The sequence below is a fragment of the Pinus tabuliformis genome, chromosome J, assembly GCF_031772625.1.
Source record: "Pinus tabuliformis cultivar Carrire ecotype Pingquan chromosome J, CPIR1, whole genome shotgun sequence".
Taxonomy (NCBI): domain Eukaryota; kingdom Viridiplantae; phylum Streptophyta; class Pinopsida; order Pinales; family Pinaceae; genus Pinus; species Pinus tabuliformis.
Genome location: NC_142295.1, coordinates 1,598,936,653 through 1,598,951,776, shown reverse-complemented (window position 1 = coordinate 1,598,951,776; position 15,124 = coordinate 1,598,936,653). Strand labels below are relative to the sequence as shown.

Genomic DNA, 15,124 nt, shown 5'->3' with positions numbered 1-15,124 from the left:
ATTTCCTGAGCTTGCAAACTAACCTTCTGCTGCGACCTTGTACACAACCTTCTGGCTGTTCCATATATATATCTTCATCCAAATCACCATGTAGAAAAGTTGTTTTAACATCTAACTGTTCTAACTCAAGGTTAAGTAATGCAGTTAGTGCCAACACAGTACGAATAGAAACAAGTTTTACGACTGGTGAAAAAATCTCATGAAAGTCAATACCTTCAACCTGAGAATACCCTTTTGCTACCAGTCTCGCCTTATACCTTTCGATACTTCCATCAACTTTTCGTTTCAATTTGAAGACCCATTTGCATCCAACAACACTTCTCCCTTCAGGAAGTTCTACAAGATCCCAGGTATTGTTCTTGGCTAAGGAATCCATTTCTTCTTCCATAACCATTTTCCATTTTTTGTTATCCGTATCATCTACTACTTCTTGATAACAACAAGGTTCCCCATCTTCAGTAATTAGATCAAAAGATGAAGCAGCATCTTCATACCTTTTGGAAGTTTTTCTTTCCCTTGTAGACCTTCTTAGAGTGGCTGGTTGCTGAACTGGTTCAGAAACTTCAACAACTTCCTTTGTATCTTCAACACCTTTTCCTCCAAAAGTCTCTCCTTCTTTTCGACTTTCAAAAAAAGGTCTAGCCTCCAACTAAATTTGTTGATTTGGCGATACCAGTTCCTGTTCAATTCTTTCAACATTTTATTTTAAAAGGGAATATTCATTAAATGTTACATCTCTACTAATGACTATCTTCCGTGACGTAGGATCCCACAACCTGTATCCTTTCACTACATAGTCATACCCAACAAATACATAACATTTCAATTTTGGATCTAATTTTGAATGCTGATTTTTAGGAATAAGAGCATAGGCATCACAACCAAATACACTTAAATGTGAATAATCACAAGACTGACTTGACCAAACTTCTTCATGAATTTTACAATTAATTGCTACTGAAGGTGACCTGTTAACTAAATAACAAGCAATGGATACTACTTCTACCCACAACTCCTTTTGCAAGTTAGCATTGCTAATCATGCTTCTGGCTCTTTCCATAAGAGTCTGATTCATACGTTCAGCAACACCATTTTGCTGAGGAGTATAAACAACAGTTTTGTGTCTAACAATTCCTTCATCCTTATAGTACTGTTCAAATTCTAGAGAAGTAAATTCACCACCATTGTCAGTTCTTAAACATTTAATTGATTTGCCTGTTCTTTTTTCTATCATTGCTTTAAATTGTTTAAAGACATTGAATACATCAGCTTTCTTTTTCAACATAAAGACCCAAACTTTATGGGAGAAATCATCAATAAACGTTAAAAAATATAAAGCACCTCCATATGATACAACAGGAGATGGTCCCCACAGATCAAAATGAATATAGTCCAAAATTTCTTTACTATTATGACTTCTAGTTTTAAATCTTTATTTACATTGTTTTCCATACACACAATGTTTACAGAAATCCAACTTCAAGGATTTCAAAACAGGAAGTAATTTACGTTTCATCAGTACCTGAAGACCTTTCTCACTCATGTGACCCAATCGCTGATGCCATAGGCGAGTACCTTCTTCTTCTTTCTCTGACACAATCGCTGCTTCACTGACTTGAGTACTTCCTTTGAGTTTGTAAAGATTTTTGACCTTTTCTTCTTTCATAACAACTAGGGCGCCTTTAGAGACTTTCAACACTCCATTCTGACCTGTAAACTTATAACCATCCGAATCCAACACTCCCAAAGAAATCAATTTTTTCTTCAATTCAGGTACATGTCTAACACTAGTTAATGTTCTAACTGTGTTATCATATATTTTAATCTTGATATTTCCCATCCCAACAGTCTGACATGATACATTATTACCCATAAACACAGAACTACCATTTACATCTTCATATGAAGTAAACCAATTTCTGTGTGGACACATGTGATGAGAAGCACCAGAGTCTAACAACCAACTTTCAAAATCCTGAGAGACATTACATACATGTAAAGTTTCATCTATCATACATAATTCTTCAGCAGATAAAACTTCATCTATCATACTTGAATCAACCTGATTTGCTTCCTTCTTCGGGTTATCAGACTCTTTTCATTTCCAACAGTGTTTCTTAAGGTGTCCAATTTTATTGCAGTGCCAACATTTTGCCTTACACTTCTTTCCCTTTGATTTAGATCTGGAAGACCCCCTTGTTTTTTCTCCTCTTTCCTTTGACTGTCCTCTGGCTATCATGGCTTCTGATGCAATTGTTTTAGTATTATATTTCCTCCGTACTTCTTCAGATAAGAGAGCTCCCACAACTGATTCAAATTTCAAAGAATCAACGGTGCTCAAACTGATTGAAGTTATGAAGTGGTCCCACGACTCGGGAAGAGAACACAACAAGGTTATAGCTTTGTCTTCTTCCTGAATTTTAACTTCCATATCTGATAATTGGCATATAAGTGTATTAAAAATATTTAAATGTTCTGCAACTTTTGTACCCTCCTTCATCCGTAGACTGTACAATTGTCTTTTCAAATAAATTCTATTGGTTAACGATTTTGTCATATATAGTTTTTCTAGTTTTTCCCATAAACCTGCGGCTGTACTCTCTTCAAAAATGTTGAAGAGAACTTCATCCGCCAGGCATAACCTGATGGTACTGAGAGCTCGAGCATCCAAGTCCTCCCAGTCTGAATCTGTCATGCTAGCAGGTTTCTTATTTGCCCCGTCTAATGCTTTGTGCAACCCTTGTTGCACCAACAAATCCCTAACTTTCAGTTTCCATAGAGCAAAGTTGTTCTTGTCGGTGAATTTCTCCACCTCGAACTTTGCATTCGTCATCTTGGCCATTTCTTTCCTCCTAGGGTTTCAGTCTTTCAAAAAAATGATTTGTCTTCTTCCAACAAGGGTTTTTCAAGTCTTTTTTTTTAATTTTTCCTACTTCAATTTTCTAGAAAAATTTCACAAATTCCCCAATAAAAAATTCAGAATTTTACTTCCCAATTTTTTTTCAAATTGACTTAGAAAACCTACAACAGTTTTTCTGGAAGAATTCCCTTTCCTCCGTTCTTCAATGAAACCCTTCAATGAAATGAAATCTTTCACAAATTTCCCTTCTTTTATTTAATTTACTTCATAGATTTCAAACCCTGAGATTTCCTCAAATACTCAGAAATTTCTGTATTTAAAAAACTTCAGACAGCTCAACAGATCTTCAAAAAAATAGTTCTGAATAAATACCCAGACTTTTGATTGAAGGCTTTCTTCTGAGGTGAATTCTTAGTGATTTGTACGCAGGGACAGGGGGCCGACGGCTACAAGTGGCGGCATATCTCTCCAGCAACAACACGATTTCACCTTTGTAGGCCTCTTTCCAATGTGGCTTCTCTCCCTCCAGCGTGCACGGCTTCAATGTACAGGGTTTTCCAAGGATCATGCACACTGGCAGCAACAGTGACAGATTTGGATGTTTGCAGGGGCATTGTATTTCTACCAAACGCTTCCACCTTTCCTTATGTAGCATCTCCCCTTCTTCACGCAGAAATGACCTAGCGTCTCCCCTTCTTCACACAAAAATGACTCAACCGTAGCATCTTCAAGGGTTGCTTTCACCTTTTCTTATGCAGTATCTCCCCTTCTTAAAAAAAAAATCCGAGCGGGACAACTCTCCGGCAGCTCTCCTCTTCTTTCAAAAAATCCGAGCGGGGCTTCTGCGTTTGATGACGACAACATCTTTTGGTTGCAGTAGCAAATTTAAAAAACAACTGTCTTGCTCCTCTGTGGCCTCAAACATTGCTCTCTCAATAGTTTTCTCTCACGGCTCTGATACCAATTGTTGGCCCAAGTAGTTAATTAACCAAGAATATATAAAAGAAACTGAATGAAAGACACAAGTAAAAACACAAGATTTTTACCCGGTAAAACCTTGACAGGGTATCAAGGAAACATCCACGGGGCAAGGGATTGGATTTTCTATTAAACCAACAATGGTTCTCCTTATTACAACAGTTCGGGCGTTCATCATTTTATAGGAGGCTCCTCCGTTACATAACAATTGTTTCGTTATAAAACCAACTTGGCAGTAAATACAATTTTACACATATTTACAATTAGTTGTCAAATTCCAACAGAGGAGTGTTATAGCACTAACTTGGAGTCAAGGAGAGTGCTATAAAGGATTTGGAGGGTCAAGAATCAAGTTTTGAAGCTAAGTATGAGAATATAACATTGTGCTGGAGGCGATTAGGGTGCTATAACATTGACTTTGAGGTCAAGGGAGTGCTACACTAAGTCAAAGAGGTTCAAAATTGCAAGATACCCCAAGTAAAACCTCTCTTTAAGAATTACCTCAATATGTTGAAGAGCTGCAAGGTCCCTTTTAGTTGTTAGATTAGGGTTAGAGGCCCTTCCTACTACTAGATTAGTCATCAAAGTCAAATTAGGTTCACCAACCTATCTCCACTATCTCAAGGTATCAAAAGGTTAGTTGTGGTTAATTAGATTCTAGCTAGAATTTACAAGACAAGTCTCTAAACTAACTTGACTAAGTGGGCCCCTCAATTCATTTAGGCACAAGGAGATCAAAAATAGTTGTTAGCTACAACATACCACTAATACATCTCTAAACTTATTATATATGAAGAAAGATTAATACTTAAGAAAAAATTTACACCCTTAAAAATTTAAAATAAATATACACTAATAACAATTATTCAAAATTATGCATTAATAAAAAACCACACTTTATTTATTTTAAAATTTCAATATTCTCGTTCTTTTAACGTTGTCGATAACCTTAGTGGAGTCGCATTTTCTTTAATAAAATCCCAACAATAATCCTCTTAAGAAAATTAATTCTATTGATCCTTTAACAATAATAAAAGTATAGGAATGTATTTGAATAATCACTCTCTACATCGTAGAATATTAAAACGTGAAGCGATTGCAATATATTCACTTTTGTCTCATTTAAAATACCTTTATTGAATGATACATCTATGTTATTCAATATTAAAACTGCTCTCCTTTTTATGAGAAAGCATATATGTTTTATTAAAATATAATAAAACTCTACTCTATAAATTTATTCCATATATTTTTGAAAACCCTTTTAATTAAAAGTAAAATTCATTCTCTTAGGTGTCATAAATCCGGCGTATGTTATAAACAAAAGCAACACACAAGATCTAAAAAGAAAAGATTGCCCATCAGATCAAAATAAATGGATATCTATGCCAGTCACAGCAAGAAATGCATTTTCCATAAACAGAAGCACACACGTAATGTAAAGAAAAGATGCCCATAATAAAGCCAACCGGTGAGCCTGTGGACACCACCGAAAGCCTCTGGATTCAAATTCAAAGTCGACAGTCAGCAACGTCCGGAGATCGTGCGTTATAAATAATAACATTACTTTGTAAGTTGGGTATTGGCTATTCCCCTGTGGCTTTCGTTCATATTCTTGTCCCTTTCAAAACCATTCGGATGTGAGGGGCCGATTATTTCCATATATTTATCACTCATTCTTCCTTACCATATTATCCCAACCAACCCACTTCGCCTCAGTTCAACTGAGCAGAGTGTAGTGGACTCTATAGCTCTCCTCAGATTGGCGAGCAGAATGGATTCAATATGGTGTTTGTTTCTGTTTCTTGTGGCTTTCTGCAAATGTGCAGAAGCCGCCCAGTATACTCTGTACAAGGACCCATCTCAACCCATCTCTGCTCGCGTGGACGACTTGTTGGCACGGATGTCTCTCGCAGAGAAGATCGGACAGATGACCCAGATTGAAAGATCAGTTGCCACTCCAGATGTTATGACAAATTACTATATTGGTAACACACACACATTATTTCTTTCATCTCAAAACTCTTTCTTTTCTTTCATTCCATGCTATATGCAGATCTAGGGATACAGATCTAAAATTTAGGATGACAACTGAAACGGTTAAGATGGTCTGTTGTTGATTGTGAGATGGTACTGTTGTAATGCAGGGAGTGTGCTGAGCGGAGGAGGTAGTGAGCCTGCACCTCAAGCATCTCCGGCCACATGGATGAACATGGTAGATGGTCTCCAGAAGGGTGCCATGGCCACTAGGCTTCAAATTCCTATGATATATGGGATTGATGCTGTTCATGGTCACAACAATGTCTATGGGGCTACCATCTTCCCTCACAATGTTGGGCTTGGAGCTACCAGGCAAGTAGAGTATCAACTCCTCCATTTTTTCTTCACAGCATTTCCTTGCAACTAGAAAATGTCATGGCTAATGATTTAAACAAATGAGTAGGTTGAGTGGTCGGTTATATCTCATGAAAACCCTTAATCTCTGGACAATACTAGAGAGCCTGGGCCTATATCCGTAGGCATTATTTTTTCATCGTAAGTAGTATTATGATTTGGAAAGTGCCAAGGGCCACTCTGATTGCAATGAGCAAAATGTTAGGAGGCAATGATTTGAAAAGTAACTAGGGTTATCTGAATGATTATGGACAAAATCTTGAGTAACTGAATTGGGATAATAACAGAATCAGGGTGAAAATGTTGATGCTTAATATATCATGGGAACTCTGGCTTCTGATTACTGCCCTCAAAAGCAAAATCTTCTATTTGGCTAACAATTTGTATCAACGTTTTGTGGATACAGGGATCCCGATCTGGTTAAAAGAATTGGAGCTGCCACAGCTCTGGAAGTTCGATCTACTGGCATTCAATACACATTTGCTCCATGTGTTGCTGTAAGACTCTGGCACGGATGTGCTCGATGGAAGTTCATTCAAAAATGCGAGTCAAGTTTTCATTGTTTAGAATGTCTTGTTTGATGTGAGCAGGTTTGCAGAGATCCTCGATGGGGGCGCTGCTATGAGAGCTACAGCGAGGATCCAACAATAGTCAAGGCCATGACAGAGATAATCTTTGGTCTGCAGGGGCAGCCTCCTGCTAATTTTACAAAGGGGGTGCCGTATGTAGCTGGACAGTAAGTTTCAGAATTTTTGTTTTATCCCTACTTAGAACATAAATTTCTTTGATCAATCAATTGTACCACAGTTTTCTATATAGCTGGACATTAAGCTGCAAACCTTTTGCTTTATCCATGCTTAGAATATGAGTTTCTTTGATCAATCAATTGTACCACAGTTTCCTGAAATAGTTTTCTAACCATGTGATTTATTGATGTTTGTCAGGTCAAATATTGTAGCGTGTGCTAAGCACTTTGTGGGCGATGGTGGAACAACCCAGGGTACAGATGAGAGTAACACTGTCAGCACTTATAAACAATTAGTCAACATCCACATGACCCCCTATTTTGATGCCATTGCCAAAGGAGTCTCCACCATTATGATTTCTTATTCCAGTTGGAATGGACAGAAGATGCACGCTAACCGTTTTCTCATTTCTCATGTTCTAAAAAAGCAACTTAGCTTCAAGGTATTATTACTGTGTACTCTTAGAATTTTGATTAGTCTTGATTTTTTCTCTTTTCAAAAAATTATATTCTGTAAAACATTCAATTTCTTTTGTCTTTTTTGATGCCGCCTTGTATTGGTTACAGGGCTTTGTTATTTCAGATTGGCAAGGTATTGACAGAATAACTACCCCATCGAATGCTAATTATTCTTTGTCAGTCCTTGAAAGTGTGGGTGCAGGGATTGACATGGTAGTGTATTTCTCTTGCATGCTAGATAACATTCCTCAATTTTCAGTATCCTCGATTAAATACTGCATATACTTATGACAGTCTATTAAGTTTGATACCTATGAGATTCATGCCTGACTTTTTCTATTGGAAATCTGCTTCACAGGTGATGGTTCCTATCAATTTTGCTGACTTTATTAACGACCTGACTTCGCAAGTTAAGGGTGGTTTCATACCTATGAGTAGAATAAATGATGCAGTTCAAAGAATTTTGACAGTAAAATTCACCATGGGACTCTTTGAACATCCTATGGGTGATCCAAGCTTAGCCAACCAACTTGGCAGCAAAGTGAGTGTGCCATTTGTTATTCACGGACAGTTTCTTATGATCAATGGTTAATACCTATGCTGTTATGTATTTGACTATGTTCGTTTTCAAATAAATAGGCTTCGGTATTTTACTCTTCTTTAAAACCGTATCTTCCACAATAGACCGTGTGTTCTCTCTTTTTCTGTTGGACTGGATATTAGTTTTTAATCGGATTTTTAACAAAAGCTCGTCTTTGATATTGATAATAGACCCTGCATAAAAAAATAATTACAATCGTCCATGGCTTTCGTGTGGACAACCTGGTGGGAGCTTAGAGCTTGCTTTGTAAGTTGCAATGCTTTGCTGTCATAACATATAACAGTTATTTTTGCAATAACAGGAGCACAGGGACTTGGCAAGAGAAGCTGTTAGGAAATCTTTGGTATTGTTGAAAAATGGAAAGTCTGCCAGCCAGCCTTTGCTTCCTTTGAATAAGAATGCTCCCAAGATTCTTGTTGCAGGGACTCATCCTGACAATCTAGGTTATCAATGTGGTGGATGGACGATAGAATGGCAAGGTTTAAGTGGAAACATAACCATAGGTGAGTTCCATTGCATTCATGTCAGGTCAGCTACCTTTTATCGTAGACTAGCACCATAAGAACCAGAGATTCAATTGACTCTTCCGATATTTTTTTCTGCTATGCAGGAACAACAATTCTTTCAGCAATCCAATCTGCTGTTAGCTCCTCTACCGAGGTTGTTTATCAGCAAAATCCAGATGCAAACTATGTCAAAGAACAAGGGTTTTCATATGCTATTGTGGTTGTGGGTGAGCCACCTTATGCAGAAATGTTTGGTGATAACCTCAATTTGACCATTCCTTTAGGCGGAGGTGATACGATTAACAATGTCTGTGGCTCCCTGAAATGCCTTGTAATATTGATATCTGGAAGGCCACTTGTTATCGAACCTTACCTTCCACTGGTGGATGCTTTTGTTGCGGCATGGCTTCCTGGCACAGAGGGCCAAGGTGTGACGGATGTGATTTTTGGAGATTATAGTTTTCAAGGGAAGCTGTCAAGAACATGGTTTAAAAGTGCTGATCAACTGCCCATGAATGCTGGGGACCAGCTCTACGATCCTCAGTTTCCCTTGGGTTTTGGACTGACCACAACAGTAGCAGAAAATATAAGGTAGTAATTCAGACTTGTCCTTTTTTACTTAAAGAAGTCATGCATTGTTTACCAAATTTTGTCATTCAACGATAATTGGCAAAACCTTAAGAGGCTACTTTATTAAAAGGCTTACTTCAAGTAATTAGGGAAAGGAAGAGGGTGGGGGGGCTGATTTTGTCGTGGTTGCAATTAGGGGAAGAAAGAAGGGGATGATTTTGTCCTTGTTTTTGTTTGCAATCATGTTTCTTATCGTTTTGTGTTTTCTGTTGTAGGTCTTCATCATTTGGTGTTCTATCGAAGGAGGTCCCTAGCGTGCTTGCCATGATTATTATCCTGTGCTTGCACATGTATACTCTGTAAAACTCTCTAAAACAGATACAGCTCAAATTCATTATAGTTTTCAGTTTTACTTTAAGGCATTCCTTATTATCAGCATGAGATTCAAAAAGATATTGTACTCTGATATGACACAAGGTAAGAATGAAGGTCATAGAACCAAAAATTGTACTCTGAATTCACATCAGATAAGAATGAAAGTCATAGATGATAGAACCAATTGTTTGTAAAACAGTAGAATAATCTTGTACTTTATATCTGGAAAAACAGATATACATCTGTTTACCTTGTCCTTGCATATTTCTTCTAATGCTGATGATGTCATTCATGTTAATTTTGCTAAAGGTGAAATGATAAATGTGGTACCTGAGGATACTGAGATTCAAATTGGACAGGGTTTATGCTTTTATAGAATATCATTTTATTTTTAATATTGGTATGGATGGTGAATTATACATGAAGGCCACAATGGAAGAAATTATAGCAAAACAGGCCTGGTAGCCATACACTGAGCTAAAGAAAGAAATGAAATAACATATACAGTACTGAAATAGCTTAATCAATTTTAAGCTTAAAAGAAGCCTGAAGTGTAAGGCACCTATTCTAAATAGGTTTTGAATATATCTACACTACTGTCATTCTAAATAAGTGCTCAATATAATTGTATTGTGCATCCTTTGTATCTCATCTTTTTAAAGTTAAAATAAACCTTCATACTTTACACTAAAATAAACCTTCATATTTTATATACATGGCTATTGTTAGTTAACTGGTTATATATAATTTTTTTTACATTTATTCACTTTCCTTGCTACCCATTTTCTACTCTTTGACATCAATTCATTAAAAGTTAAGAGAGTCGCTGCCGTTATAAATTAAAGTTATTAACATATGGAGATGATACAGAGTAACAGAACAGATAAGTTTTTGCCATACATGCACTTAACTCTAATAAAACATGTGAGGTTGTTGTTGAAATGCAATGCTAGGTGAAAGGTTATGTCTTAATATGTTACAGTATGAAAGAATATAAAGCTACTTTGCAAGAACATATCTTGCATTCAAAATAGAAAGTAAGTAGAAACATAATGATATTGATGTTAGGTTCCATCTTAAGACAAATATAGTTGAATCATATCAAGAATATGAATATATTTCAGGGGGTTACCATAAGTGAAAAGTTTTCATCTAATCCCAAATGCATTATCTTGTTTAAGTTCAGAAAATGATGGTTCCAAGTGGTGAAAATGGTCCGAATTAGCTTTTTGGAATAGAGTGATTTTAAAAAGGAAAAGAAAGGAGATTTCAGAGCATCCTACTAGAGTTGGTCACGGGGATCTTGAATATGTCACTATGTGTGGTGGATTGGCTCTAATTATTGGCCAGCTTTTTGTTTAATAACCTGCTTTGTTAGTCTTTTACTTTACTTTCTTTTTCCTTTCGGAAAAAATCTTTATATTTCAAAAATGAAAAATAAATACATGACAGTCCCATTGATATCTGTACTGACAGATCCTAACCTTAATTTCTAACTTTTCTTTTCTTTTCCTTTCGGAAAACACCTTTATATTTCAAAAAAATATATATATACATGACAGTCCCATGAATATCTGTACTAACGGATCCTAACCTTAATTTCTAGACCTCTCTATGAGACACACCTCCCTAGGGCGTATCAAAGTCTATAATGTGCATAAGAAGCACTCTATTCTTTTTTCTCCTGGGCCAGCATCTAAATTCTTTTGAGTTTCTCTATCAGCTCAGCCACTACCTCATCTGGAATTAGTTTTTGTCTTGGAAAACTGACATGTTGCGTGCCCACCCCAGAATGTAACAAACTGAGAAGGGAAAAAGCCATAGCTTCTAACCTCAACATCCATTAGCCAGGATTAGGTATAGATTTGACCAGACTGTTACCATTCCAATTAGTTTTTGGCTTAAATTTGTGCCAAAAGGCTCCAGATTAGACTGGTATATGAGTGAAAAGATGATTTATTAGAGAAACAGGACGTTCCTTAAAATATTAGAAGAACATGGAACATATATTGAGAATAAGTAATTGTCCACCTTAATTTTTGTAGAACCTTTCATGGAGACAAAACACCATGTTGTTGCGAGAATATTAAAATCATGAAAAAGAAAACTACTGTCTAAAAAAATCACTCAGGAAAGCTCTGGGAGATGATTAAACATCCCACTAATCTCAATAGGGATGGTGTCATTGACATAAATAAATAATATATAGCTCAATCTGATTAGACAATGTAGCTCTAATTAATCAAGTTTGATACTCTTTACTATCCTTTTTCTATCATTTTGGCTTTTCTTTTTCTTACTTTTGTTTCTTGGTTTATTATTAGGTCTCTTTTCTTTTTCCTCCTTTCTGTGTTTTTTTTTATTATTAGATCTCTTTTATTTTTACTCCTTTTATATGGTTTTTCTGGTTTTTGGTTATGCCTTGTTTTGTGTGTTTATATTGTTTTATCATTTTTACTCACTTTTTAGAACCCTTTGTTTTTACTTTGATATTATAATATATATGTTTTATTATACCATAATAAATATCTTTGATACTTTATATTTATTATTAATAATTATTATATTATTTATTATTTTATATATTGGTATATTACTATATTAATATCTATATAATACCATATTAAATTTTATAATAAATATCATTTTTATAATAAATACATGTATTTTTATTATAATTATAATGTAACATATTATTTGTATATTATTATTATTATAATTGATATTTATTTAATTGATATTATCATTTCATCATAAATAATAATGATCTTTATTATTATATTGATATTGTAATCCATAATTATAATTAAATATAATGATTCTATTTTTTTTTTTAATAAGATCGGTTACTTTTTGTATTACAAAAAAGAAAAGGAGTTAAGTTCTTTTATATTTTGGAGGATGTTGGTTCTCAAGTGAGACACAAAATGGGAGCACAGTGCTTTCATCAACATTTGAAACCTTGTTTCTATAATTTGCGAAAGCTAAGAAGGCATACTGCTTAACAAATTGTCATAGTAAAAAACAAAATTTACATAGCATAGTAAAAAAGATTACATCAGATTCACCAGAATTGGTTCAGTGACTCTTTCGGTTGCTGTCCTTGTTTCTTGCTGTATCTGGAGGAGGTTTCTCCTTACTGACTTTGATTTAATGATTTTATATGTTCCACAACTTCTTTCACGTGCTTGCATTTATCCTTCAAGTCTTCAATTTCAGCTCTTTGATTGTCGATTTCTCTTTGTTTATATACATTGATCATTTTCATCTCGGCTCTTAGATCCTTAAGAGATTGGTTGAAATGGCCAATCATAAATCTATTGGCCCTACAGGTCGGGCAACTCTCGTTCTTTTCTACTTTCTCCAATGGGTTGCAAGACATTTTTCCCTCTGTTTTATTCTGTCCGCTTTTTTTTTTTTTGCTTGGAGGATGTACTCTTGGCTTTGATTGATTGCTTCTTTTATCTCTACTGCTTTTGTAATTGTTTTGGACTATTTTTGTTATCTTAAGTGATTCCTTGTTAAACCTGCAATGCTGTGGATACTTTGAAATCCAATGGCAGTTAGAGGCGAGGTAGTGGACTGTTTGTAAGACAGGGAGGAAGGGAGGTCAGCGTTTTCAGGATCAGAGATTTGGAATCTTCGCAAGGAGGAGAGGAGGCTCTGGGTTTTGATGATTATGAAGGAAGCAGAATGGGGATGAATGATACGGATCAGGTAGGAGCGTTTTTCTGGAATCGAGACTAAACTGAGATTGTTTACAATCCAATAGCCAATGACACTTTTAATGTAAACTAGAAAAGAGGGTATTACTGTTACCTTCACTCTGAGTATTGGTATTAAGATAAAATTTCAGCGTGCAATCTGCACTTGAACCTTCTACTACGTTACTTTGCTGGACATGATCCCACTGCTGAGTGAGGAGGATCGCTGAGCAATTCCGCCGATGGCTTTGATGCTTTTTGCTAAACTCTTCACAGATGCTCCTTGAGTTACTTCCGATGATGCTTACATGTTGCTTATGTCTAACCCAGTGATGAAAATACCAACGCAGGTGTCTTAATTTATAGTTTTTTGGGTGATGAGAATACCTGTTGCTGTAGGTATCCATCGCACTTCGATTGCTCATGACTGCACAGGTGTCCACCATAATCTGGAATTGACAGTCGATACCATTTCTGATCTGGTGATGCTTGATACGACAAATACCCCCTTTTTTCAAAGCTGAAGGACGAATGCTGGCTTGTTTTAAGATGTGATGGATCATTTTTGGGATTGAAAGGATCCCATGCTCTGTGCGAGGAAGATATCACTTGATGGTGTGGAGATCATTGCTGCTACCTGATTTGATGTTATATGTCTTCTTGTAATTTTCAATCCATACTTCATTTGAAAACAAATTATGGGATATTTTCTTCATAAGTTTCATTGTTCTCCTTCACAGTGCTGAATTTCCTTTCCACTGCTTTGTTCGCTAGATTGTCCGCATCCTTATTTTGAATGCTTAAAACATGCTTGAAGGCTATTTTTCCCATATTTTTTGTGCTTACTCTGATTCTCTGACTTATTTTGTTAATTGTTGAGCTTTTGAACTCCTTTCCTGTTTTCATAGCTGCAATAATGATTGCAGAATCCTCAATTATTATTGGGTCCTTTATCCCTTTTTTACTTAAGATCTTTATGCCTAGCAGAAGACTATAGGCTTCCTCCTTGTTATTTGACATCTCTCTTAGGCCCCATTCATAGGTTGATATTCTCTTACCATTCGGATCTAGAATTAGACCACCTGCGCCAGCTGCTCTGCCTGGGTTGTTTTTTGAGACTCCGTCAAAGAATAGAATATACTTCCTTTGTTCTTTAATCCACTCGGTCATTTCCGTATCATTCAAACGTAATTTCCACTCATTTTTTTTGCAATGTCTTTGGTTTTTTTTTAAAGCTTCTGAATTGTTTTCTATTGAAGCTTTGCTATACTAGTCTCTTTCTTCTTGTTGTAAGCTGTTCTGGTCCATTCTTGTTGTTCCATTTGTACCTATTATTTCTGAAACTTGACTCCAAGTTTTTGATAGAATATTGCCTATTCTTGGTTTTTGTCCTCTAAATATACATTGTTTCGAGCTATCCATATTTGCCAGCATAGAATGGAGGGAAGGCATTTCTATATTCTATTTATTATGACGTTTTTCTTCTTAGTATAAGGGTACCTTTTTATCCAATTTTTGTGAAGATTTGTGAGCTGTGTTGAGGAGCTTATGCTTAAATCTAGAGGGCTTAGCAGTTGCTTCCAGCGCTCTCTCGCCATCATGCAGTTCATAAACAAGTGCTGGATAGTTTCCTCTTCCATTTGGCACATGACATATTTAGAGGGCCCTTGAATTTTTTTTTTTTTAATTTTCCGCTGTGAGAATTTTACCATTCAGAGGAGACCATATGTAAAATTTAATTTTGGGCGAACACTCATTTTTCAAACTGCTTTCCAAAGATTCTAGTCATCATGGCTATTGTAATTTTGGAGATAATTATACCCTGATTTCACTGTATAATTTCCCCCACTTGAATCCCAAACAAACTCATCTTGATCCTCTTTATTAATAGGTGTTGCCCCAACTAGTAGAATTTTCAAAGCTTCCCATTGG

At 35.9% G+C, this 15,124-nt stretch overlaps 1 protein-coding gene across 1 annotated transcript; it reads left to right on the top strand.

The window, feature by feature from the left end:
- Window positions 1–5,439: 5,439 nt before the first annotated feature.
- Window positions 5,440–9,883, top strand: LOC149233594 (uncharacterized). Its single transcript, XM_089379801.1, has 10 exons — window positions 5,440–5,826; window positions 5,986–6,190; window positions 6,639–6,729; window positions 6,823–6,968; window positions 7,177–7,420; window positions 7,545–7,649; window positions 7,795–7,977; window positions 8,339–8,540; window positions 8,648–9,134; window positions 9,389–9,883. The coding sequence occupies exons 1-10, from the start codon at window positions 5,613–5,615 to the stop codon at window positions 9,474–9,476; spliced, it is 1,965 nt and encodes a 654-aa protein (XP_089235927.1). The 5' UTR covers window positions 5,440–5,612; the 3' UTR covers window positions 9,477–9,883.
- The last annotated feature ends 5,241 nt before the right edge of the window (window positions 9,884–15,124 follow it).